The sequence below is a fragment of the Triturus cristatus genome, chromosome 10 (assembly GCF_964204655.1).
Source record: "Triturus cristatus chromosome 10, aTriCri1.1, whole genome shotgun sequence".
NCBI classification, from domain to species: Eukaryota; Metazoa; Chordata; class Amphibia; order Caudata; family Salamandridae; genus Triturus; species Triturus cristatus.
In genome coordinates, this window is record NC_140593.1 from 322,290,848 (window position 1) to 322,317,747 (window position 26,900).

Here is a 26,900-nt window from a genome sequence, read left to right on the forward strand (position 1 = left end):
TGGAACACAGATAAATGGTGCAAGCATATTAATAGGATACAAAAGGTGTTAAACAAATGTGACACTGCACTGCAAACAGAAAGCACATGCAGGTTAGGTGGACAGATGCACAAATCTGATTGTAGATATCTTACTCTGACTTAAGGGATACCAGACATCAAGGCCAGGAAGGAGATGGTGTCCTCTGTAGTCATGCACTAAAGATATATGGAATAGGTCTGGCATTTATATTAAAACTTTGTGGGAATATAGGTGTAAGAGTCCCAGTAAACTCCTTGGGCTATCAGTACTTAAATATAGTCCTAAAAAAACACGTGTGCTGCGCCAAGGGCCAACATACCCTGAGATATTATGTCTTGATAAATTAATCAATAGAAAAAAAACAATTATCATACTAATCATACAGCTAGTACTGAATGATGTTTGTTGTATCTGCAGAACTGTGAGAAACTTGATAATACTAGAAATCCTCATCAGGTTGTGCCTAAAAATATCAATTTAGTCATTATGGGTTTTTAAAATTTGTATATGTATTGCACCCTACTAGCAATTCATTGATGATAGTGGGATGCCCCCATAATCTAACTTACTACATTGCAAGGTGTACCAAGTAGTGCTCCCTTGTGCTTCAGTTTCCCTGCTACTCATGTGCCGATGCGGTAGCCGGCATCCCTGTTACCTTGTATCGCACCCCACTGGAAATTCATTGGTGGCAGTGGGAACAAGTTTTCATATTACCCCATATAGCCTTATTGCCTAGTTAAGCCAATGATATAGTACATTGCTTCCCTAGGTTACCATACAGGAGGGACATATTACATCCTAGAATTCCAAACCAGTCACTTACGTTGTCAAGGGGCATGCAATACTATGTGCCTAGAAGTGCTAAAGGTACCACTAAGCACAGACCATCCATTGGTGGGGGAGAAGGGGGAAAAAGGCAGGGGGTTGTAGGCCGCCTCAAGTTAAGCAACAGTTACAACCCTGAAGGATCTACAGGGCTCGGGGAATAATCATATGTGGCGGAGCTAGTTAGATAAGATGCCAATTGTAGTCAAAGGCGCTGTTTCATTAGGGGAGGTGACCCAACGGCACATGAATTTTGTAAGGGACCTCACACCGACCATCAAGAGGTACCTGCCTGAAATACATGGGACAAGAGTAGGAGGACTGCAAATTATTTGATTATTGTTGAGGGGTATTCAAGCTGAACCAAAATATCTCATCATTCAATCCTGGTGTCAGTGTGTTGTCTTTATACCCTGCACTGCTCGAATATCAGTAGGAGTTTCGTCATGTCTGCAGAAAGGGGTGAGATTTTCAATGACATACCACCTCAGGTCCTTGTCAGTATGCCCTTTCGCACTGAAGTGTTTAGTGAGTTTTGTTGCGTCACATTTTCATCATATCATACTGTGATGCTCTGTTATTCTGATGCGTACGCTCCTCGTTGTCATCCCTACATATATGAGATTGGAGGGGCATATGATGTCATAAACCACATTCTTTGAGTTACAGTTTCTGAGCTGTTTCAATTTCCAAGTGGTATTTAGGCCACTGTCTTTCTCTGCTATTCTCTTTGTAAAAGCGTAAACACTGCCACTGGAAGAGTGTCCTATAGGAGAGGGTAGGTTCCATAAGGTGGATTCCCTATTCTTCTTTTTGGGTTGTTCTGGGTGTGTGTGCCCCCAAAAATGCCTGAGGTTCCCGTCTCTCCTAGTCAAGGATATAGGTTTAGTGAGATTTTGGCCACCTGATGTCAGAATACTCCAGTTTTTGTTTACAATTTCCTGCATCCTATTGGAACATGGGCTAAAGATGGTAACACAAATAGACCAGCCCTGTTCAGTTCTTTCAAATGTAGACAGGAATTGATCACAGTTGTTGTTTATGGCCCTCTTATTTGCCTTTGCAATCAAGTAGGGCGGATAGTTTTTTTCAGAACGTTTTCTGGACAGGTTATAGGCATGGTTCTTATAATCTTGGACCTTGAAGCAATCGCGTCTAAGATGTAAAAATTGACAAACAGGCAGATTTTTGCTAAGGGACTGCGGCTTGAAACACTCAAACCAAAGGAGATTATTTCTGTCAGCAGGTTTATAGAACACTTCTGATTTCATTCCACCATTTTCAGCAATAATCATTAGGTAAACTTTGTTAAATTTTGTCGAGATGCCTCCCGCAGATTGATTGCCAGGCTGCTGGTCCTCGCGCGCCGTAGGTTCTCCATGCATTGAGGTCGCAGGCGAGCACCTGGCTGAAGGACGCTTCACGTTGCCAGACCCTCCTGTCCGAATTCTGGGACCTAATGCCTGCCAGATCCCGCCCTATTGACATATGGCGTCCGCTCGTGTCCTACCTTTTGAGTGACAATTCCCAAAGCCCAGCGACCTCTCCCACGCTCCCCGCCGGCGCTCCGCCCGTGGCGGCCGCCGGTGAAGGTCAATGAGTTGCTTCCCCTATTCTCCTATTCCCTCCTGTTCCTGAAGCCCCCATCTTCCCTCATGGTGTCTATCTCTGTGGCCTACCTTTACTATGTTGGTGCGTCCCTGCTTCTTTTACTCTGTATTGCTTTTTGGTGCTACGTGTACGAGATAACCTTTGCTATATCCTATTGTATAACTGTGCATGCTGATTTGACACGGTGCAACCTTGTAACTTTGCAGTGCAACGTTTTCAATAAAGATTTTTGAAAATTAAAAAAAAATAATAATAATCATTAGGTCAACGAAATCTAGCTGCACTTTGTTAATTATGATAGAGAATCTTAAGAAAGGGTCAAGTGAGTTCAGCCATTGTGAAAAATTCAAAGCTTCTACTTCACTGCCCTGCCAGATTAGTAAATTGTCATCAATATATAGTTTCCTCAGGCTTATTCAAAGGGGTTAGAGGAGCGGAGAATGTATACTGTCTCAAAGGCATGTATGCATAGACATGCTATGGTGGGGGCATAGGTACCCCCATGGATGTCCCATGTACCTGCAGGAAGAATTCCTTTTTAAACTCAAATAAGTTGTGTATGAGGGCGATGTGTGCACAGTTTAAAACATACTCTTGAGGTGTTTCGTATTCCCAATTCAGACCTGCAGGATGCTGGTGTATAGGGACTTAACATCCAAGCTGATCATAAGCTCTTTTCCACAGTCAAATGAAAACACTTTCAGAGTGTTTATGACATCCTTAGTGTCCTTCAGAAAGAAAAGCATTCATTTCACCAGTGGTCTAAGGAGACATCAGAGAACTGAGACAAAGGCTCAAGAACAGAGCCCATACCCGACAGAATGGGCCTTCCAGGGGGAGGAAATGTATTCTTATATACTTTGGGGAGTGCATAAAAAAGTAAGGGTCAAAGGGTTCTTTTTGAATGAGGAAACCTGGCTCATGTTGCGTGATCTAACTGTTATCTAACCATTTCTTGACCAAGAAAGCAGTTTTCTCCTGTATTTCAGAATTGGGATCATTTGGAAGAAGCTTGTTATTGCGTGTGTCATTCAAGAGTCTCTGACATTCATTGTTGCAATCATTCTTGATAGAATAACGATGGGCTTGCACTTGTCTGCAAGTTTTGGTACTACAGTATCATCCGTGGCAAGCTCAATTAAGACTCTACTTTCTTCCTTACTGATGTTATTAAAGGTGGTATGCTGTTCCTTACACAGAGGATCGATTTCACGATTCACCACCTTTTCAAAGGCAAGCACCTCTGGTAGCATTTCATAGGAGGGCTGATTAATTGTAGATTCTGGTCACAGTACGGTATTCTTATCTATTAATTCGCCTATAGGTTCTTTCCTGAAGAAAAGATTTAGTCTAACCTTCCGTAGGAAATCCACTATCTCCAATTTCAATTGGAAGATGTTCTTTATGGGAGTAGGTACAAAGCCAAGGCCTTCATGGAGTACACTGTTTTCAGTTTTAGTGAGAACTTTATCACTGAAGTTGATAGTGATGTCACAATTGGGTCCTACCTTTTTCTGGTTCCTGGGCTCGCATCCATCATTGTGGAGGTCCCCTACAGCTACTCTGTACTTTGGTTTGTTACTTTCTGGATTTTCCTTTTTCCTCTTACTCTCCCCTTTCTTCTCTCTAAAAAAGATCTGTTTTGGTAGAACCATGGAAGTTCTGCGGAGGGAGAAAAACAGATGGTCCATAGTTGGGTGGTCACATCCATGGTGCAGGTGCAAACGTTACGTGGGTGGGGAAAACCACCCCGTCTGGTCCCTCTCCTGCCTCTTGATTGTCTAAATGTTGAGTACTCATTCTCAGAATCAGAGGACAAACTACTCCTCGATTAGGTGCCCCAGGTGGTAAGGGTTTTTAATACATAATCCTCTCTGGAGTATGGGTAAACTGTGTTATGCAAGAAAATTTTTAGGTCTTTCTGAAATGTAGTAATTTTAGATTGTATAAAAAAAATAAAATTCAAAATGGTCTTATTAACCTCATCCAGTTTCTTTTGGAAAATTGAAGTACTTATGCCTGATTTTAATGCTGGCTTTGATCTTAGTGATTATCGCGTTAGATAGTCTTTTCACATTTTTTATTATTAAGACCAAGCAGTCTCTGGACCAACCAGTCTCTGGTATTAAAGGCCAATCATTTTTTAATTTTTTGCCCTCTAAGAATATCCTTGGTTTATTTGTAACTAGTAATCCGCATGGTGCATGTATTTAGTCACAACGGCCCCATGGAGCAACATCTTGACTTGTGATCTTAATTTCAATAAGTGTCAAATATTCTTCAGAATGGAACTTTTTCTTCATATGCAACGCAAAGTGGATTCTTTATAGCAAAGCTCTCATACAAATTTCTAAACAATTTTTATTTAAAATGTTGCTGAAAAAACAAATTAAAGAACTGAGAATTCATGGCTCAGCTGGACTATTTTCTAAATTTATGGTATTTGATACTGAGCAAATCTAGTTCCAAGAAGCAGCCAAGCATTTCACAGACCACCTCAAGCGCGATGTGCTGTATAGCATAGAATCAAGTGGAGATCTGATTATAAAAACATGAATTTGAGGTTTGGGGGTTGAAATTATACCTGTGAGTTTAAAATGTAGCATACAGGACAGTCCACTTAATTATGCAACACATCGCACCACCTTCGCCAAGAACGTCTAGATCATACTCGACATGACTGCCCAAGTCACTGCCATCAGCACTTCTTGATTCCATACACTGAACATGCTGAGGAAGAGTTTCAAATAGCTCCCAATCAGCACCAGGAAAGCTGTCACGCATGCCTGGTCACAAGCAAGCTGGACTACGGAACACCCTCTATGCCAAGATCAACAAATAACTCACCAGAAGGCTGCAGATCATTCAAAACTTGACGGCTAAAATCATTCTCAACCTCCTGCACTGTACTTACATCCCACCACAACAGAAGGAGCTCTGCTGGTTCCTCATTTATAAACGAGCACAATTCATACTCTTCACCTACACTTTCAAGGCACTATATAACACTGGCCCAGCATACCTGAACAATCGCATCTGCTTTCACAAACCTTTGCTCGTAAAGATTGCTACTTGCACAAATCCCTCACATACAGAAAAACAGATCTGGCAGTCGAGCCATTTCTTCTAAAGAGTGGAACATCCTGCTGCTACACATAAGAGCCTCCTCTGCATTTCTTGAATTCCGGAAGAAGCTAAAGACCTGGCTTTTCGAGTAGTCCCACTAAGCGCTCGGTGTGCCTAAACTCACAACTAATGAGTGCCAGGAAACCCTCCCGAGCGATAGTGTGCTCTACAACTGTGCATTAAATAACATAACAAATTTAGATTACATCTATGCTTATAACATTCTGCACAGCGAGAAGTGATTTGCCCAAATGTGATGAGGTCGGAATTCGAACCTAGGTCTACAATTTCACCACATTACGTTCCATTGATTTTCTCTCTATTCGGGTCTTGATTTTTTTGTGTGATTGCCATTTTTGTTTATGGTTTATTAGTAAGGAATAGTGAGATGTACATAGAGGTGCCAGTAATCACAGTTCACGAGTGCGAAATGTGGACTTAATATGATCACCGATCTAACTGTTTCTTGATCACAAATTCGCATTCAGCATGTATTACGTAAAAGTTACATAACTTACGCAAGTTGGAGTTAACAGGAATTCTTGATATTGATATCCACATTTCTCCAAAGTCTGTATCAAGGCATCCCTGCAACACAAACATAATTTTGCACATTTAAAGAGTGCTATATTATAGAACTCCATGAACAGGACTGTGTGTACGGGTTTTAGAAAAATATTGTAGGTAAAGTGTTGTGAATTGTTCAGGCACAGTGGCAGTCTTCTGCACCCAATGGAAAAACAGGTTCAATGGTCAGAAGACATGCGACACAAAGTGAAAGACACCACCACCTAGATCCCCTCTAGAATGCTGAGGGTCTTCACAACCTTCTTAGGTGATTAGCAGGAGGACGGCAGTCAAGTGGTAGGAAAGATTCACAAACAAAAAGCAATTGATAAGAATTTTTAAATTCGCTTTAACCACTGTGGTAGCTTTCCATTCTATTGTTTTGTTGCCGGTCTGTGTCATTAGAGATGGTGATTAGCAATACATATAGCAGTTTCTGGCCTGTCTTCCAAAAGGAGTAGTCAAGCCCAAACTGCTGGGCAACATCCCCTTTTAACTGGAAAACAAGCAATCTCAGATGTGCATCAGTCTTGGTGGGCTTTAACTGCCAGGGTCAGCTGGAGTCATTATCTACAGAGAGCTAAGGGGCTTGAGACTGGGCATATCCAATACAAGTGTGGGGCAGGGAAATCTGTATGAAAAATTGTGTTCCTCTTCGGGGTGGGGTAAGCATTTAGTGGGCATGGGTAAAATAGAAAGTGGTTACAAAGAACATATTTATTCTCACATTAGGAAAATAACTGGCTGACTGTCTGAAAGAATTTAAAAGACCCATTCAGTGTAGGGACAATTTCTTTGTCCAAACCTGTATCACCAGCAATCACCAACAACACATCACCTGTGACACAAATCTCCGATTTTCCCCTTTAAAGAACATGTCACAAGAGATGTGTGAGCCAAGCTGCTATGCCACAGAATGCTTAAGGAAATGTAGTGGCAAATGGTGCTTCTAAGCACAGCCAGCCAGTAACATAAATGTATGCATGGCAGGATTAATACACAGCCTAAAAATGGGGGATTGGGAAATATAGTGAGGGATTGGGATTTCGAAGCATATGGGTTCAGAGGGTAAAATGACCCACCATTTCACCTGGGTGCTAGTGTTATTATCCAAAACCTTTTCAAAATCATGGTCTCCCAGATGAGAGAGCTAAAACTGTGGGGGGTGCTGCAGAACAAAGGCTGGATTAAGCACTTCTGATGGGTCTCGATTCATGGAAGGTGATAAACTTTGGCAGGCGTACTTCATTTTCATCCTTGACAGTTGAAGAGTCAAGTACTCCAAGAACTGGGAATTTACTCAACAAAACATCAAACCAGTGGTCTGAAAAAAAAATCTAAATACTGCCCACAACTGTCACCCGGAAACAAAATCGACTTATTCAGAGGCAATAATGAAAGAGCTAGATGGGCTAGAAAAACCACAAAATAACAACAAAAGAGAAAATCTATCAGCTAAAGAAAACATGGCAATTAAAACTTTAATGGAGAACAATGAGTTAATTATAAAGCCGGCTGATAAAGGCGGAAATGTAGTTATTCAAAATGAAGCTGACTATGTCAAAGAGGCCCACCGACAATTGGATGACCCTACCAAGTACAAAAAACTTGTGCACATTCTTATTAACAAAATGACTCTGGAATTATGAAATAATATAAATGAATGGCATGCTCACAATCTGATCAATGACGATGAGCGACAATACCTCTTCAAAGAACATCCAACCATACCGACCATCTACTTCCTTCCACAAATTCATAAGACTCTGTTTGACCCTCCAGGCAGGCTAATAGTGTCATCATGTGACTCCCTATATGAAAATATCTCGACATACGTAGATCACTATCTGGCACTTATTAATACAAGACCAGGATATTGGGAAAATCATTGGCACATGACCCCAAGTTACATACAGAAAGGCTGTTTCATTTAAGGATAAAATAGTCCAAAGTCATTTTCAAGAAAAACCAAAAAAGAACTGGTTGGCACAACAAAAACTGGGGTTTAAGAAATTTAACAATTGCAAACCCTGCAAATCGGAGTGAATAACAGATTCGGAAGGAAGATCCATCAAAATAAATCAGAAGATCACGTGCACAACACAGTTCGTGGTCTATGTCATACAATGTGCATGCGGACTGGGATACATCGGCAGCACGATTTGAATGCTAAATTTTTTTATTCTGGAACACATCCGAACAGTGAAAAACAAAGATTCCAATTATGCAACAGCTAAACATCTAGCAACATGCCAAGACAATGACTGAAGACAAATGGAATTCTTTGGCCTTGACACCATCCCACACAACGAGTGAGCAGGCGACAGGAAGAGAAAACTTAGACAACTGGAATCAAAATACATCATCAGACTACGTACAAAAACTCCTAAGGGTCTGAATAACGATGAGGAACTGTATATTCATCTGTAAATAAATCGACCAGAAATATCTATAACAACTCCAGATTGCCAAACAACATTGAACATTCAACATGAGTTCTATCAACAAAGAACAGTGCGAAAAGAAGATTCAAAACGATAAATACCATTTTCTCAACAATTTGAAAAGACACTATGTTACTATACCATATAAAGCAATTGAATGGGGACAGATCTTGTGTACAAAAAGGACCCTCAGCACATTAAGTACAATACGCAATATCAAAGGCATAAATTACTTAAGAAGTCAAAAAGAAAAAGAGGGGATGTACAATGAATACTATATCTGTACAGAGACAACATAACCATCAATTGTGACAAACACATACTTATGTGACAATACAATAAAGAGTGTAAAAGGAATGTCCCCGCCGTAAAACACTGTTGAGAAAAGTCGCACTAAAAACATTCAAAAAATGTACCATCAATTAATCAAAGTCGCACTGATGTACATATTTAAATGAAATGCAAATCAATGTTGTATTACTACACTATAACTGCAATACAATGTGTTAATCTGTCTTTGGGTTAAAAAGAAAAAAAACTACAACTGCCAGAATTCCATGGGAGAGGTAGTGCAGGAAGTGGTATAAAACAGATTGTGAAAGTAATGTCCCCCAACCCACAACGGTGAGAAAGGTTTTGTTGGCCAAAAACGCGTCGGTGTGACAGACTGGCTCTGTTGAAATAAATATCTTTAAAAAGAATGATTTCTGAGTGCAACATAATTTTGTTGCAAAAAATAAAATAAAAAAGAATTAAAAAAAATATATATAATATATATATATATATATATATATATATATATATATATATATATATATATATATATATATATAATATATATATAGATGTATTTATGGGTTTCCTATAGCTCTGTGAACAGTATAATTTGGTTCTCCCTTGTTACAGCTTCCAATCACTTGAATCTTTTATCCTTCCACCAGTGGCAGAGGAGTTGGTTATCCAGTCCTCATCCACTCGTGGTACCTCTCTTCTGGTATTGCTGCTAGTGTCTGAAGGTAGCTCTCCATCGCTTCTATGTCCTCACATAACGCATGCAGATCCTGCAATTCTTGAGTCACACTGCAGTCCAACTTTAGGATACAAAATAATACCAGCAGCTCTGCTTGAAGATTCACTGAAGTGTAGTCCAATAAAAAAAAACTTTATTTCCCTGGCCCGCAATTCGGGGGGTTGAGAATTAACAAGATTACAAGATTTTGAAGAATAACAAAGAATAACGCCAATTCCTGCATTATTTTCTTTGTGTTTCACACAAAGAAAAATAAGATTTATGATCCCAGTGGGCCCTGTTTTTACCATTGGAAGGTTAATCAGATTGTATGGTGCACTAGTAAGGAGGGCCTAGTGCCTTGTACAAGAGAGATCTATGTAGTAGACCACATGTGACTTCATTATTCTTGGACCATATGTTTACATGTGCTCCACACAGCTAGGTAGTGGGGTTTAAACTGTGCCTCCAGAATATTTTCTACTTGTGCTCTGGGAAACTGGAGTATGAGGTACCCACACTGGTCATCCTTTTTATTTTTTATCCTCATTCTATTTCTATTCTCCTCTTCCCAATTTCATCTTCGCCTCCCATTCCTATTTTCCTTAACTTCATTCTCCTCTGTTTTTCTCCTCCCTTCGTGTGCTTTCACCATTTTCTCTGCCCTGAGGAGAAATAACCATTGTTTCGCACCATCTTTAAGCCATCATTAATCATCAATTGTGCACTCCATGTGGTTGATTGGCAGGTTACCTTGTGTGAGAGAAGCTAAGTCTATTGAACGGTCACACAATGACTGCTGGTTGCTGTTTCTCAAGCTTCTGTTGCCAAGCAAGTCACTTTGGGGAACGTGCTGGCCCTGCTCCCGTCACTGTATTTAATTGATTCTTGTTTTCCACACATATAACTGTTTTTTTCATTGTAGGCTGGATTTTCGAAGGGGAAGTATTTTTTAAGCTTGACTAGCTTGAGCGCTATTAAACACAGGGGCCGGTGTGGACGCATATTTCTCAATAAATAATTCTGTACATTAAGTAATACTAGAGGGTCGCAAATGCAATGTCTTTATTGTGTCTAATATGAAATATTTCTGTTTAGCATTGAGATCAGTGAGGACCAGGCCTGCTCATCATCTGCAGAGCACATTGTTAGTGACTGACGAAATAATTATATGACATTTAGTTTGTTCATTGGTCTTTGTCGCACTGTAGCATTTATAAAATGTAATTTTTGGGCCACTGATGTTCTTGGTCAGGACACTTGTATACAAACTGAAGGCCATTTCCTTGGTCAAATGGAAATGTTCTTGATATTCTGAATGTTCTACAGTTTTAAGTGTAAATCATAGTACATAATTTTAATTCAAGGTAGGTCAAATGTTTATACTACAATGTGATTTGTGGTTGTGTTGTGTATCTTTCTTTTTGTGTGATTGCACAGTTTCTCTGTATAGAAGAGTATAAAGGCTCATCACTTTGGGGACAAGTTATGTCTTGCTCTGGCTCCCTTAGGGAGCAGACACAAAGCGTGTCTATTTAGAACTCTGTGCTTAGAATAATTTCTGGCTAATGCTCCATGATTTTCAATTGACCTGTGCTAGACCGTATTCTGTGATGGCTATTGACTAGATTAGACCTTAGTTTCCGCTGGCATTGATATATTCCATATTTTTGCATTATGAGCATTTTATTTAATATCGATTAACCATATATTTTGCCATTTGTATTAATTCCTACATTTTAATAAAAAATTATGGTTTGTATCTTAAAAACTTGTCATGAGCTTGACTTATCCAGGGTGGATTTTCTTGTGTGGAATCTCCAATGTGAATTTCTCTGGGTTTCAATGAAATTTGTGTTTAGGGCTTTCGTCTTTAAAGACTCACACACAGCCCCAATCCATCCATATGCTCTTTATTTGCAAAAAGTGCCACCACCAGAGAAGCAATTTCTCGCACCTCTGAAAAAGGAGAGATTGTGACACCCTGCCTTCTATAGAAATCTGAAAGGCAACAATGCAGCCAGAATTGTATATATTTATCAGTAGTATTTATCGCATACCTACCCACTAGGGAAGTGGAGTGCTTTACATACAAGGAAGAGAAGAATAAATATAACTTACTTTGGTGTGATGGATGGAATAGTGGAAATGACAAAAATGTTACTTACATACATTTTGAAGATGTGGGTTTCAATTTCCTTATGGAGTAAGAGGTTCTGGTTCAGCTTAACTTCAGGGACAGAGTTCAAGGTCTAGTGTTAGGCAGGAACAATTATGCTTAGATGTTTTTCAGAAACCGGAATTTTCCAAATGGTTCCCTTTAGTTCCTAGTGTTACCGTTGCCTACAGTGACCTGAACTTTGTCATTCAGATATGACGGTTGGCCGGCATATAATGCTTTATGTGTAAAGCTAGCAATCTTGTAGTCAATTCTCACTTCAAGGGGGAGGCAATGGAGTTGCCTTGGAATGTGTGTGATGTGCTGCTTGTATCGCTTATATTCCTGTCCCCATCCCCATGGAGATAATTACTAAGTCAACAGAGTAAGGCTATGTTGCCTTCTGATTCTTAATCCCCATCCTACTTCGATACAGGAGAAGGGGGAGGATTAGGTCTTCAAAATTAGTTGGTAGCACAGAGCTACTTTTACAGCTATATATCATTCTTGCCACTGTTTACCAACTTCTGTGTGAATATATCCTAGTATATGAGGTTGCAGACACATATTTGTGGAGGAAAGTGGTAACATGTATATTCTGCAAGGAACACCAAGCTCATTACAAAGGGGGTCCAAACGTAATTAATTTACTGAGGGGGCAGAAGCATGTAGGGAAAAAAGACATTTGTGTGAATCTGGAAGCAGGGCGGAGGGTGGAGAGGGACAGTTGGTTCCAAAAGAGAAAATTATCCTAGCCTCCTGGATTGAGGACTTGATGTAATTTCTAAACATCAGTTTGCACTGTGGGGACTAAACAATTACAGTAATGTAAGGACAAGCAGGACTTGAGCATATCAAATAGTGAACCGATCAAATGTTCAAAGCTGAGAAAATGAACTAATATCAACCTGTGCTTACACCCCAACTTATGTGCAACTGCAAATGTGGAATGCGGCTGTGGTGTGACAAAGGTTACTCAGGGCTCAACCAAGTAAATGATATCTGTACGAACATGTTCTGTTCCTTGCGTAAATGCAGTTTTCCAAAATGGATTTCTACTCTGGTTAGGAGGACAATATATTTTAAGATATCGAAGGTGAAATTTAGGTGATCATTTAGGGGTGAGTAGTAAAAACACATTGACTAAAAAGTTATGGATACCCCATTGGCTCAACCTTCAGTTTCCATTCCTCATTTAGAGCAGTAACTCTGTGTTTTAGATGAAGGATCCACCACTGGATCTGCTGTAAGTAGCACTCTCACTGCAGCGCAATTAGAGAGAAAGATATCACAAAAGCCATCCTGTTTAGGATAGACCCTGCTCTTGGCAACTTTTTTCTGACTGGAACAGGAAATAAATGTCCCCCACCTGCTGGGAAAAATCTTCCAGCACATAGAAGATACTTCTTTTCTATTTCCTAAAGCAACCTTCCACTTTGGAAAAACAAAAGGTACCGTTAAGCCTACCACGCCGTCAATAAACCGCAGACCAGACAGCATGTTTTTTTTCCACAGAAGGACCTCCTGATGTAGCAACGCGGACAGTTTTGGCTTAAGGCACCCACAAACAGTGGGGACAACTTTAAAAAGGGAATATGGCTGCTGTGGCTAAACTGGTGGTGGTGTCTTTTCTGCTGTCCAAAGAGATGGGCAGCAGGTACACTAAACCCTACACCTTCATTTTTTTTACGGTCCATACTGCTTACGCATGCCTTAGTGACGCCAGAATGGACGTTTACTGTTTCTAGCTTTAGGAATTCCTCAACCATGTGGTCACAGAGCCATGAAACCCAGTAAGAATATTAGTTGTGCTATAAAAGCCTAGCCCGCCAATCCTGAGTAATTCTCTATTGCAATTTAGAAACCTCGTGTATTTTGGTATGTTTTCAAAAGATGCACATACACACGTTTGCACTTGTGCAATCGTGTGCATCTATTTGCAAATCTTGCTGCGTTCTTGTAAGCTCTACAAAACCTGACTGTGTACACAGCAATTCCTTAAAGCTCTACATCAATAGATAACCATTTTCTTTTTCTTATAGCAGAAATCTCCTCTGAGTGATTTTTAGTTATATTTTCATAACTTTATCATCATCGATCTAATTATGTCACAAATGTTTAATTTTGTGTTTACATGCTCCCAGCACTTTTACTTTAAAGCTATATAAAAGTATAGAGTATTATCAAAATAAAATGCACAGTACCTGGCAGAAGAAGCTTCAAAACCTTTGACATTTTCCAAAAGGATGTACTTTGGCCGTTTCAGAAGTCTGAAGAAAAATATGCATTGACAAATAGTCAACAATGTCTGTCAATTATGAATTTCTGTTTGTTTTGTAGTCTTTAACCTTACAGTTACATCCACTTTACAATTACAACTAAAAATCAAAACATATTCACTAACAGGCAATTCATATCTAAAGTCAACAAATAAAAAACACAAACGACACAATGTCCAATTAAAAATATATACCACAAACATAGCCTATTTACGTGCAGAAAGGCTGATAGACAAAACTATGGCTAATCTAAAATTAATGTACATTTTGCATTTTTGAGATTCACAAGCATTCAGCAGAATATCAGGCTTGATGTATGAAATATAAAATAATAGGTTGGCTAACAAAATTCTAAATCATAGTGCTTCATGATATGATCAACTTCATCAACATTTATGAGGTAGGTCGCAGATTGTGACTCACTGCGATTTGATGCCATCACAGGGATGTGGCCTGCGGGAGTCAGCATCACACAATGCCTGTGATCGCATTTTAAATAAAGTTTTTTTTTATTCAATCCTTTTTCCTTAGATGAAAATGGGCTGCAATTAAAAAGAAGATTTTTTATTTTATTTCAGATTTGGCAATGGTCTCATGGACCAAGGACTACTCCCCCCAAAACTTTTTTTATAAACATTCATAAAAGGGAAGGTGTTCAAAATGGACCCCTTCCAATCTCTGCATGGGTTGCCACCTCCCCTGAAGTGTTAGTAAAATGTCAATGTTTTAGACTGGATTCTGCTCATAAAACATTGATACACATGATTCCAATTTGTTATTTGCTAGGGACACCTACAACATGGCCCTTCTGACACCAAATCAGTATCCATTCATAATCATATTTCAGAGGCCAGAAAAACTTCTCCAACTTCTAAAATGGGTTTGGCACAGAGGTGAAAGGATTTGAACGGTTTAAAATGCCGAATTGCAGCATTTGCAACCATTAAAATGCTTAGAGCATCTAGAACAAGTCTTACACTAGAAAGTGCAAGTAAATAATAGATTTTCTGGATATATGATGGCTTCCTACATTGCTACTCTTTTAGTTCTACTCATTTAGTCCAAAAATGTGTATTTTAGCACAGCGTGGTTCATACTTTCTTTTAACTGTTATAGCTTACTGTGTTGTCGCAATGCACACCCTATGCATATTCTCAGGAAAGTTAGGATTGCTGCTCAGACCAGACCACCGAAAGTGAGAGACAGATACCCCTAGAAAAATGGCTTTTCTTTGCTAGCCTTCCTTATCAGGAAGTCAGCGCATTTCAGAGGGAGTGCATTTGGTAATATAAAAGGAACACGGGTTACATTTGTATTCAGATAATCTCTACGTCTTGATACTAAACTATTTTAGAGGGGTAGAAGGCAATGGTTAAAGGCCCACTGATACAGCTGAAGACCCTTTTTGTCTGCTTAAGGTTAAAGAAAAAATCTCATGGTAGCACATACAAGGTCCTGCTAACACTGTAAGAAGAACCTTTTTTTCTAAATAATTTTTAGGTCAAGCCTTGGCAGCCCATGTGCTGCTCTGAGAGGCATGCTTTATTGGAGTATGGACTTGAGGCTCCACCCATTCCCCACCCATATTTTTCACTCGCTTGTGTCATCGTCCTTTGGAAAACTGTGGCTTTTCATTGGTCAATAGGCTTAGTAGCCTCTCCTTAGTACTACCTTGTCTCATATTGTAACCTACCACGAAGACAACCCCTTTTACTTGTGTTGTTTCATGGTAAGCTTTAATTACAGCCTCTGAGCAGTATTTAGTTTAATGGCTTTCACCTGCCTGCTGTTGCAGGCAGGAAACGCTCTTTCGCAACACTTTATATAATTGTTTTTACTTGGCGCGGCATGCCATGCTGAAAGTGGCGGCTGTGCCTCTGCTTCATTTGCTGCGCCATAAGCGGGTGCATGTATTTTGTTTTTTTGACTATTTACTAAACTTTTTTTTTTAAAACTGCCCCATGCCACACTTAAACTTTAATGGCGGCCACGCCCCTTTCCTTAAACAAGCCGAGTCTAAGGAAAGGGGAGGGGTCGCCATTGAAGTAAAAGTGACGCATGGGGTGCTTTTACATAAAAAAAAAAGCATTTAATTGTTAACTTCACAAACAAATGTTTTTCTTTGTAAAAGCGACCCATATCACGCTTTCACTTTAATGGCGACCACACCCCTTTCTTTAGACAAGCCTCGTCTAAAGAAAGGGGCGCCGCCAATATTAAAGTTAAAGCGCTGCATGGGCATTTTTACAAACAAGCATTTGCAATGCAATAGGTGTTGCATTTACTTTTTTAAACTGTTGCAGTTGAATGATTTCTCACTTGACTCAGGGTGTATGGTTTTTCTTGGTAATGAAATCTAGTTGATGGAACTGAATTAACAGTATAGAAAGCAGTAATATAGATTAGGTAGTAAACTGATTGCAAAGGAACAAAACACCAACTAATGAAAATTTAGTAGGATGCAGGGATACTTAGAGGCAGCTGGTGTGAGTGGCGTACTTAGGCACAAAGGCCCTGAGCCGCCAGGGGGGATCTGGACAGATTTCGCTGCCCAATGGTATGCTGGAAAATAAGATTACTCTTAAGCAATCAAGTCAGATAGGTAGGGGAATGCAGGGTAGAGTGGATTTAAGCAGACAAGTAGTGTTCGGGTGTCTGTTAGGACAAAGGGATTCCCTCGTTTTTGGGGGACACGAGGGGCAGCCACAGTTCATCCCATTTCCTGGCTAAACGGCGTCTGCGGAGAATACAGGCCTCTTCTCTGTGAAGTGCCATGCCTTCAGCTTCTTCCCAGTGTAACAAGGCACGACCCAATTTAACTTAGGAGGGGGATGGGATGTGCCCCATTTGCTGGTGATGGCGATCTCCACCTGCAAGTATGGGGAAGCATTCCCTTGTCAGCCAGTGCCTGATGGCTGTTGTTCGAAAAACATGAAGGAGAGGAAACTCATGTCCCAGGTCCACTACTCACACTTCCCACCTCTAATGAGCTTGGCTGGGTCTACTCTGATTCGAGGTTCTACCCGAGGCAACACCTGGCCATGCCGGTGGCCCATCGGTAGGGTGTCTGGCTTTTAGGACCACTCACGCTACCCTTAGCTTAAAAACTATGATGAACGCTTTGATAGCAGATACATAAGACTTGGGAGTAATCTGAGATAAAGAGGACCTAACAAGGAGCAGTTTATTCTGACAGAATTGGAGACTGCTGCTGGTTTCTATGCCTATTGCCACTTTCTTAGATGCAATCAGGTGTGCCTGTCACAAACCAGCGGTCATTTTGAACACAATGACAAGGTCTCCTACAAACATAACATTCTGCTGAAATTTAGCCAAATTATATTGTATTTTATTCGCATTTATATAGCACCCCCTACTCTGAGGGCCTGCTTGGATGAAGGAGTATGTGTCTGTGCTGTGATCTATGTGGTTGTGTTTTGATGTAAAGCTTGAGGACCAGAAAAGTACTTATTGTGCTTGCACCACTAGACCCTTCCATGTAATGAAGCAAAAGGAGTAAAATATAGGAGGCTTAGGCGTATAAAGTGCTAGTGTATGGACGGAGAGGACGTGTGAGAATGCAACATGCCATTGTTTTCGGTAGTAGAAGGAAATGTTTCAGCCCCTTGTCCCGACCCAGAACCTGGGTAACATTGATAACCTCGCTGGGATTCACTAAAAATGGTGCCTTTAATAGTCCACTTAATTAATGTCTAAGCACACATGCTAAATGTAGGGTTTGAGCTCCTGGCATTGACGGGTCATCCTAACTAGATGGCTTCCTATTGTGTCTCTCAGGGTCTTGCAATGGTCCTCTAGCACGTCCTTTACTTCTGGTGGTACCCGTTTTTCAGGATTCAAGTATTTACATAGATAGTCATGTCCCAGTATGTGACGCCCTTCTCGCACAAGACTGCGTTCATTGATATAAATATTACCTAAGGTATTTGTCTCCACTGGGATCATGACCATGCCATGTAGTTACATTCAACTAGCTACTTTTTTCCACCTTTATACCAGACAGTACTTAGGGGCTCATTATGATGGCGGGCGGAGTGATAACGGGGATGGGACCGCCCGCCAGACGTGCGGCGGTCCCACCAGCCCAATTAGGATGCGCCCACCATACTGGCGGGCGCATCCTGGCCTTTTACCATTGTGGACGGTGCTGCTGGCTGCAGCACCATCCGCAATGGTAAAAGGGCATGCACAGCATTTCCCTGCACCATGTGGCAAGCACCACGCGGTGTCTGCCACTTGGTGCAGGGAACTGCAGGGGGTACCATGGGTACCCCCGTGCACACCCCCACCCCATCACCCCCTGAGGGAGACTGCAACGGACCCCCAAAGCCCCAAAGCCAATCCTCGCCAGCCTTTCCATGGCGGCATCGCCGCCATGGAAAGGCCTATCATTCACCCTCATCCTAATATGACGGGCGGTGCCTGCTAGGCACTGCCAACATATAAGTGGCCTAGCTCTGCCCAGCAGGCAATCGTAACGATTGCCACTGGTGGAAAAGCGGCAGACGGACTTTCTGTCTGCCGAGATACCCACCGCCATCATAGCATGCCGGTGGATAATTCTCATTTCGATGGCGTAACGATCGCCACCGACGGCCAATGAGCCCCTAAATCTTGATTAGACCTATTTTCTTCAGCTTTAATACATTTTAACTTTGATGTTTATTCACTGAGATCCATAGTGTTATAATACACTGAAGCAATGTATAAATTACGGACTGCTTGTTGAACAGACTTTATATGCACTTCAGACATTCAGATATGTGGTGATTATTTTAAATTTTTTCAGGACTTCAGTGAGCATTGAGCTCTCTGCACTTTCTTAATATTCCATATGTTGCCTTAGATGAAATATAAATACACATGACTTGATGCCTGGCTCCCCTTCTCTATGTATGACTATATATAACACCATATGTTCCAATTAAATTGGCACCATATTTACTGAAACCCAGAAAACCACATTTAAGACTATCTTTGCTTTGGTATCATGCACACAAGTCAAAGGCTGTTCATATAGTGTTTCTAGAATTGTGTACTTGTGCTTAGGTATGCTGTTGTGCAGTGGGAAGTGACAGACAGTTGCACATGTGGTTGCGCCTACTCGCTGAAGGTGATTTGTTGCAGTTTTTGAAGGCGATAATCACACATTCTCTATTGATCATTGCCTCTTAGTGATTGCAAGTGGCACAGTCTGTTCATCTTTTAATCATCTTGAGGAAAGCCAAGTCTTCAAGGCCTTCGTGTATCCAGGCAATCTTCATTTCTCTTACCTTGGCTAATAGTTACTTATTAAATGGAGGGATGGTCAGATTGGGTGCTAATCTTGAGTAGAGAATTTCCTTCTGTGATTATATATTTGAGCTTTACTTGGATGAAGGACTGGTCCTGCCTTAATTAGTCTTCTGGGTGATGCAGAAGGTTTTTATTAAGGCCGAATAACTGGCCATTGATGCCAGTATAGTGCTTGGGGAGCAGGTGGGATGAGGTCACATGAAAGAAGATGTAGTAAAAAAATGAAACACTTGGGGATAGCCAGTTTCTGCAGTCAAGGAAGAACAGGGTGAGCAACAACTCGGCCTGAAACTTCTGCAGGAAACCTAAAAGCTAGAAAAGTTGCTGTAGAGTTGCCTTGGGGAAATATATGTTTCTTGTGACTTGGCCAACCAGTGAAATACTGAAATACAAAAAGTGCCCATTTCCGAAGCCAGTGATATGCTACGCTCCCAGAGTAGATAGTCATAGTCTGACAGTGTTTCCATTCTCAACAAGGTAGGATCTCTGTTTTGGACGAGTTACATTTATGTTGATCCCTCAGCATCCACAGGTCAACTGCCCTCAGGACAGGCAGAGGTCCATTCCCGAGATACCTAGCTCCTTCAGAATTTCCAGTTTTAAAATGAGCAGAATGCTGATGGCATAGGTGTAGCATGTTAGTGTGCATATCTACCAAGAAACACTTTCATCTATAATTTGAAGTAAATGTGTCACTAAAAACATTAAGTCTTCAACTATAGAGGGCTTTCTTTTTTTAAAAAAAAACAGCACATTGGAAGAAACCAGCATGCAAGAAGTTTACAGAATCGTTATGAGAGTTGATTAAAGCACCTACCAACAGAAGTCAAACGTTATAGTGCAGAGACTGCAGAATACCACATAAAAGCCATTAGTAGATCCTGAATACAAATGTGATTCCAACTTTCAGATGGAATGCTCCAGGTAGCATGAGGTTCAATCTTAAGTAGAACAGAAGAGTAAAGGATCTCTTTATTGGGGATATCAATAACCAAATGCATGTTTTTACCCTGATGAATGAGAAGAAAAACCAAGGGTTTGTGGATTCAAATTAAATGCAGATATAAGTTCATATTTTGAAATGGTTTAGTGCAAGCTGGTCAATTGAACACAGTTTTGTCTCTTCCATCTGTGAATACAATTTAACCTGGGACTTCCAGAGTATAAAAATAAGAGAAAAGATAACTGATGAAGCGCAAATGGGATAGAGGGGATCCATCAGGCTCTTAACACGTGAGTGGAAAAAAGAGTAGAGGTGAAACCATTGATCTGTATCTGTTCTCTGAATCCAGTAAGAAAAGATCTAAAATGCATCAATGCTCTATTGGATACTCACGTCCCTGAATGGAGGTGTGGACAAAATCATTAATACCAACACTCTGAAAAATTATTAAAAGTAGAATCGATGGAGGAGAGAGGAAACCTCTGTCTTCTGATGCCAAAAAAGCACATTATGTTGCTAAAAAGCAATTTGCACCCTGTATCATAGACAAATGCAAGAGTGGCATAAATCAAAGGTGCCACTGGATCTTAAAAATGCCTGCAATTGTGTCTTCATGCAGACAGACAGCTTTGATATGATTGGTAGAAGACTGAGAAAGATGATTAAATATAAAGGAAATTTGTCTTATTTTTAAGAGGAAGAACAAATGACTCCCAAGATGGCAGAAGTAACTATTTTGGTCAAACACATCCTTTAATAGCAGTGGTGTGGGCGGACTGGAAATAGAGAGGAGACATACTGATGAAATAAAGACAAAATGGCATGATCTTTAAGTGAAGGATTGCATCGGTTTTTGTGCTTGCCAATAATGAGTAAAACCGCTGCCTTTTGCAGATTCAGCTTTAAGAAAATTGATTAGCATCAAAGTGTAATATTTTTTCAAGAACGAGTAAACGATGATTACGCCTTTGATTTACGTTGGTTCTGTTCTACAGCTCATATCATAATGCTTAAGATAGCTCTGTCAAATCAATGGTTTTAATGCAAGCATTCTGTGATGCCTGGCATCTCAGATAAAGATGCCCAAGCTGGGAGCAGGATCCTTTGCTGGAGTAGCAGTGGAAATTAGGTGTCAATCCTCAATGGAAATTTGGGGGAGCTGCATGTCTCTGAATTTTTCATGGCTAAAATTGAAAAGGAATTATACAAATGGGATATGGAAGAGGCACTCAGAGCAGCACTTTTCAAAATACAGCCTCTTCTAACTGAAAACTAGAAGCCCAACGGATATTTAAAAGGAGCTTAATTACATCAGACCTTTTTTATATATATATATCTACTAGTGTCTATCTACTAGTGTAATGTCCAGGCCTACGCTGCTGAGGTACATTTTTCTTGTATGTTGAAAATTAGAAGCCCTAGATTCAAACCAGCATTCTCACCCTTAAAATCTCATATAGATAATCATGGTAGCAAAACAAAACTCTCACATGTAACACTGAAAGCCCCATTACAATGTACCCAGGTTTGTGGCCATTACCTTCACCCAATGCTGCTGGCGTTATTGATAAAGGACATAATGTAACTCCAGTTGGAAGAGGGCAATTGCACAGCACAAGGCGGGCCCTGTGGTCTTCTGAGAGATGAGGAAATTCTTGAAGTTATTAGTACTTTTAGGTATAATTCCCATTGTAATTCCTCGTTTTTGTCCAGATGTTTCACATGCCGATTTTATCTGGTTTTAGCAGCAGAAATCTCAGTGAAATAAAAGAGATCCATAGTGTTCCCACAAATCTTGGAATTTCGACGAGGCCGGTAAGTCCTGATAATGGCCCCAATAAGATTACCAGGTCACTCTTAATGATGACCTGAGGCTTTTGCGGGATTCAGAGAACAAAGACATAGCAAGTGTATGGGGTCTGGATCCGCAAGTCTGATCATATAGGCAATATCGAGAAAAAAGAAAAACTAAAAACTGACTGAAAATGATCTGTTGTTTCATGGAAAAAGCATGAAGTCAGTCACTGTTCTGAAAACAATTTGTTTTATATTTCAAAAACTGGAAATGTACTTCATTGAGTTTCAGTTAGAAATAGTTAGCATTCACTCAGTGAATTGAACATCAGCAAATCAGAAAAGGTCTCTACAGTATTATCAATGAATATGTGCCTGTCCCTATGAAACAGTTTAAAAAACAGAAGAGCATCGGAGTGCTGCTTGCACTCAAGTGTGATGGCCGCCCAGCTTGTCGGCTCCACTCTCTATCCCTGTACATTGGGTGCCCAACATGAGCCACAGGACGTTAAGAGCAGAATGCCAAGTGTGTTGCCCAGCACTCCAGCAAGCAAAACCCAGCATGTACCGGCTTTCAGCACTTTTTTTACCCACCCGGCCTCCGGGACGAATTCAAGATGGAGGCCGCCATCGGTTCATACTTGTCCCAGTCAGAGCATTGGGACCACATGGACATATCGGCAAACAACACGGAGACACAGGGGTCTGCGGTCCACTAAATGCACTGCCGCCTCATCTGGGGGTATGCAACCGACATAGCACCAGACTGTCTTCAGATCACAATGCTCTGATTTTTGAGTCTACCTTTATCAGCTAAGTACATGTTTGCCTCTTTTGCAAACAACATGGAGACACAGGGACCCGTGGTCCACTAAACTGACCCATTCGGACTGCCGCCCTGCCTGGGGATATGCAAACGCCATAGCGCCAGACTGTCCTCAGATCACAATGCTCCGATAATTGAGTCTGCCTCTTTCAGCTAAGTACATGTTTGCCTCTCTCATATAACTTCCCTTGGTTCCAGGGGCTGGGAGGCTTCACTCTACCCACTCCCACTTGACAAGTCTTCCAGGGAGTGTAACTGTGGCAACTACCATGCTTTTTTCAATCTCATGCACCATGTTTGGCAACCATTGCAGACTCACATAGGGATGGAGTGGCTGTTTGGACCGACACAATCGCTATCGAGACCACAGTAGTTCGGGGGCCCAGAGGCGAGACGAGAACACACAGATTTCAGGTGGGGCATGCTACCACCTCATGGCGCAACCACAGTGCATTTGCGCTTCATCAGCAACCAGTGGCCACCACAAGCTTGCCCTGACTACTTACTTGCTTCTTGACTCTTGGTGTACGGATTCTCCTCCCAACCCAGCTGCCTCCAGTTCATATCCTAATCACAAGTCTCCTATGTGGGGTTGGACCTGATATGACCACGGCAGAACACATTGAGCCCTGCAATTTCATTGAGGACAATAACCACAGTTTCTTTAAGCTGACTGGTGGTTGGCGCATTTGCTTTGTCCCTGAAATTGATATGCATTGATATAAACTCAACGGATCCCCCCAAAAAATAATAAACGATCACTATAACACTCAGTGGTTTTGAGATGGCAGAACATAGACACAAAGAGGCTAAGGGCCTCAAGTAGACCAAAGATGGTAAAGTCAAACTAAAACATGCCAAAGCAGAACCTCCTCTACCAGATTTGCCAATCAAACCCAGAGTAGATATGTCCTCAAGCATCAATGCCATATTACGTTTGGGTGCACTACACGATCTTGAGCAAGAAACCAAAACCATTACTGATGCTATGAACCGTGAACTACAGGCCATCCGCCACAGCTTCAAGGGCCTTGCCAATAGATTTACAGAAGCTGAATCACGATTCAGTGCTTTGGAAGACTCCAACACGTCGGAGCAAAAACAATCAGAAATTACAATTCAGATGATGATAACAATAGTGAGGGAATTATCGGAACTGGAGGATCACAATTATTGGGACAACCTATGCATCTTTGGCCTACTGAAAAATGTGGAGTGCAGCGCTTACTCATGTGCAGAATTTCTAGAATCATGGAGTCCACGCTCCCTTGGCCTCACCTTTGAGAAAGACTTCGAAATAGAAAGAGCACACAGGATTCCTTCAAGGTACCCGTCCCAGCACCTCGTTCATCACATTGATACGACCAAGGACAATGATCTTCCGTCCACTGCGCTATCATCATATGGAAAGATCCTGGCTCACATAAGGAAAACCAGTATGTCCACTAGAATGAGCCAAAATATCCATTGCGCAGGACTTCTTCAAAGAAAATATTGCTATCATGAAAGGATTTCTGGCCCTCCGCCAACTGCTGCGAGACCTCTCCATTTCTTTCGCCTTTGCGGGCCCAGGCAAATTCTGTATCCTATTCAAAAGCAAACTGATGTTCTTCACAACACCAGCGGATCTACAAACCTTCATAGATTGTGTGACTGAAACAGCCATGGTCACCTGAGGTTGCGACAATTGGAGCCTCCTTGACCTCTTCCAGTAACTTCACACCTCATTATACTAAACTTGTTATGCTTTACGATGTTTACACTGATCTTCTCCTTTAGGTTCCTCTATGGTGAAATCTTAAATGCACACAGTTTGCGTATTGCACCAAGTTCACTTCACTTTTGAATATTTTTATTTGGCATATTTAGCCATAAAACGTAGTACATAACAAATTAAAATATGATTTATCCCAACAGTTTCACCATAAGACAATATAATACACACTAAAAACCTACTAAAATATACAATGGGGGACCCACATATATAAAACTCTTAGTTCTTCGCCAAAGCAGCAATGAATTGCTAATACATTAGCTATACATTTATACAGAATCTCGAATAATCCACAGATCATGGGTAAGATCGAATTTCTACCATGTGTTCATTTTAACCTATATCATTTCCTTCAATGATTCCTGTATTGCAATTAAAAATCTGTCTATTGCACTTGCCACATTTAAAAATCACATATTTATCAATAAGCTAAGTGCTTGGTCCGTACTGAAACTTTTATAAACAATAAAAATAGGTTTTACATTTTTTTGGCGTTCTTCTAAAAACCACAAACAATCCAACAAGATATGTTGACTACTACATTTTACTTGTAGGCTACAGGAGCACAGACCTTCGTCATTCAACATAAGTGATTTTATCTTCCAATCGATGTTACATGGATTCAGGCAGACTCTAAATTTCAATATTGCATTTCTGAGCTTTAGGTTAGGGGAAGATATGATCATTGGCCCATCCGTTTATCAGAAACCGGGTAGACTATTTGCTCTTCAAGTAATATAAATCTTCTTCTCGGGACTTCACATTAACAATGACCCGTAACTCCCGCATACGGATCTGCTGCCCTGATTTCCATTGGTCTCACTCTAGGGTAAGTTTAGCACATAATTTGTCTAGTTTATTCCTTGCTTGGACCGCCCAGTTAAGATCACTGGTCTCTATTTCTTTCTTACAACGGTATGCTATTTTGGGGGGGCCTTCTCCATTCATTCTTTTTCATAAGTTAAATGTCGCTTGCATTCCCCGCTAGTTCCACGCTGTAAGGTGACATTCAACTCGCACAGCCTGTAACATAGTTGTCGATGGGAGAGCGAGAAGCTGCTTCACACATTTCCCCTTCTCTAAGTTCCACTCTGATTTACCCCCCATGAATAAAACCTCGACATCATACTGAAATTTTGGTCGGGCCAATGCATTAAAAGCCGATAGTGTCGGTTGCAACGATGGGCCTCCATACTTCTGTTTAAATTGTTTAAGATCCCAGACTGTAGAAAGGGACCTCGCTTTTAATGCCTGTATGTGGTCTTTCCAATTTAACTTGCTATCAAACCACATACCCAAATATTTATATTTATCTACTTCTTCAATTCTAACATCCCCCAGTTTCCAGTAAAAGGAGCTTTTTCTTTTTCAAAATATAATTATTTTGGTCTTTTCTAAATTAACCGTAAGGCTTTTCTTTTTACAGTATTCATAAAAGGTATCCAGTTTTTTTTTGTAAGCCTAACTCTGTCATGTCTGTTATCACTAAATCATCCGCGTATAGCAGACATGGTATATGGGTTCCCCCCATTGTAGGGCTTAGACCTCCTGCTTTGCTCAATGTAATTGGCAGGTCAGATAAAAACAGAGAAAATAACAAAGGGGCTAAAACACAGCCCTGCCTCAGGCCATTCATTATCTGAATCTTCTTAGATAATGTTCCAAGATCATCCAAGATTACTCTAGCCCAATTCTTTGAATGCATTTCCTGGATTAGTAAAAAAAAAAACTGCTTTGTTGATTCCGAGCTTTACCAACATACTCCACAGTGTACTACGATCTACCAAATCAAATGCGGCTCGGAAATCGACAAAACAGCAAAACAAGCTGCCGCGCACTTCTATTGCCTTTTTTGCCAATGCCCATAAACTAAGGCAGTGATCAACAGTCTAGTGCCCTTCTATAAACCCCCCTTGTTCTATTGGTATCAGATTATGCTGTTCTGCCCAGGACTTCACTACCCCTAGCAATATTTTGGCGAAGACCTTCTCCCCCACATCCAGTAAGCTTAGGATACGATAATTCTGGGGCAATTCTTTTTGCACTTGCCCTATACGTTAGTAATTATGTTGTGATTAGGTGGATTACCCTACCTGGGTAGCGTTCAATGTTAATTTTGCATGCATGCCTTATGCTACAAGCATTCAGAGTTGGGCGGGGCCAATCTATACAACAATGGGATAGAGCTCAGACCTGTGCTACTT

The 26,900-nt window shown here is 40.8% G+C and overlaps 1 protein-coding gene across 4 annotated transcripts in view; it reads right to left on the reverse strand.

Annotated features, from left to right (window-relative positions):
• Window positions 1–26,900, reverse strand: part of TRDMT1 (tRNA aspartic acid methyltransferase 1) — a 203,036-nt gene that overhangs the window by 71,114 nt on the left and 105,022 nt on the right. For all 4 annotated transcript variants that reach the window (XM_085631510.1, XM_085631512.1, XM_085631513.1 and 1 more), the window contains exons 5-6: window positions 13,969–14,034; window positions 6,105–6,174 (exon numbers count right to left, since the gene is read on the reverse strand). In XM_085631510.1, coding sequence (XP_085487636.1) covers window positions 6,105–6,174; window positions 13,969–14,034 — 136 coding nt within the window. The remainder of the gene's footprint in view (window positions 1–6,104; window positions 6,175–13,968; window positions 14,035–26,900) is intronic.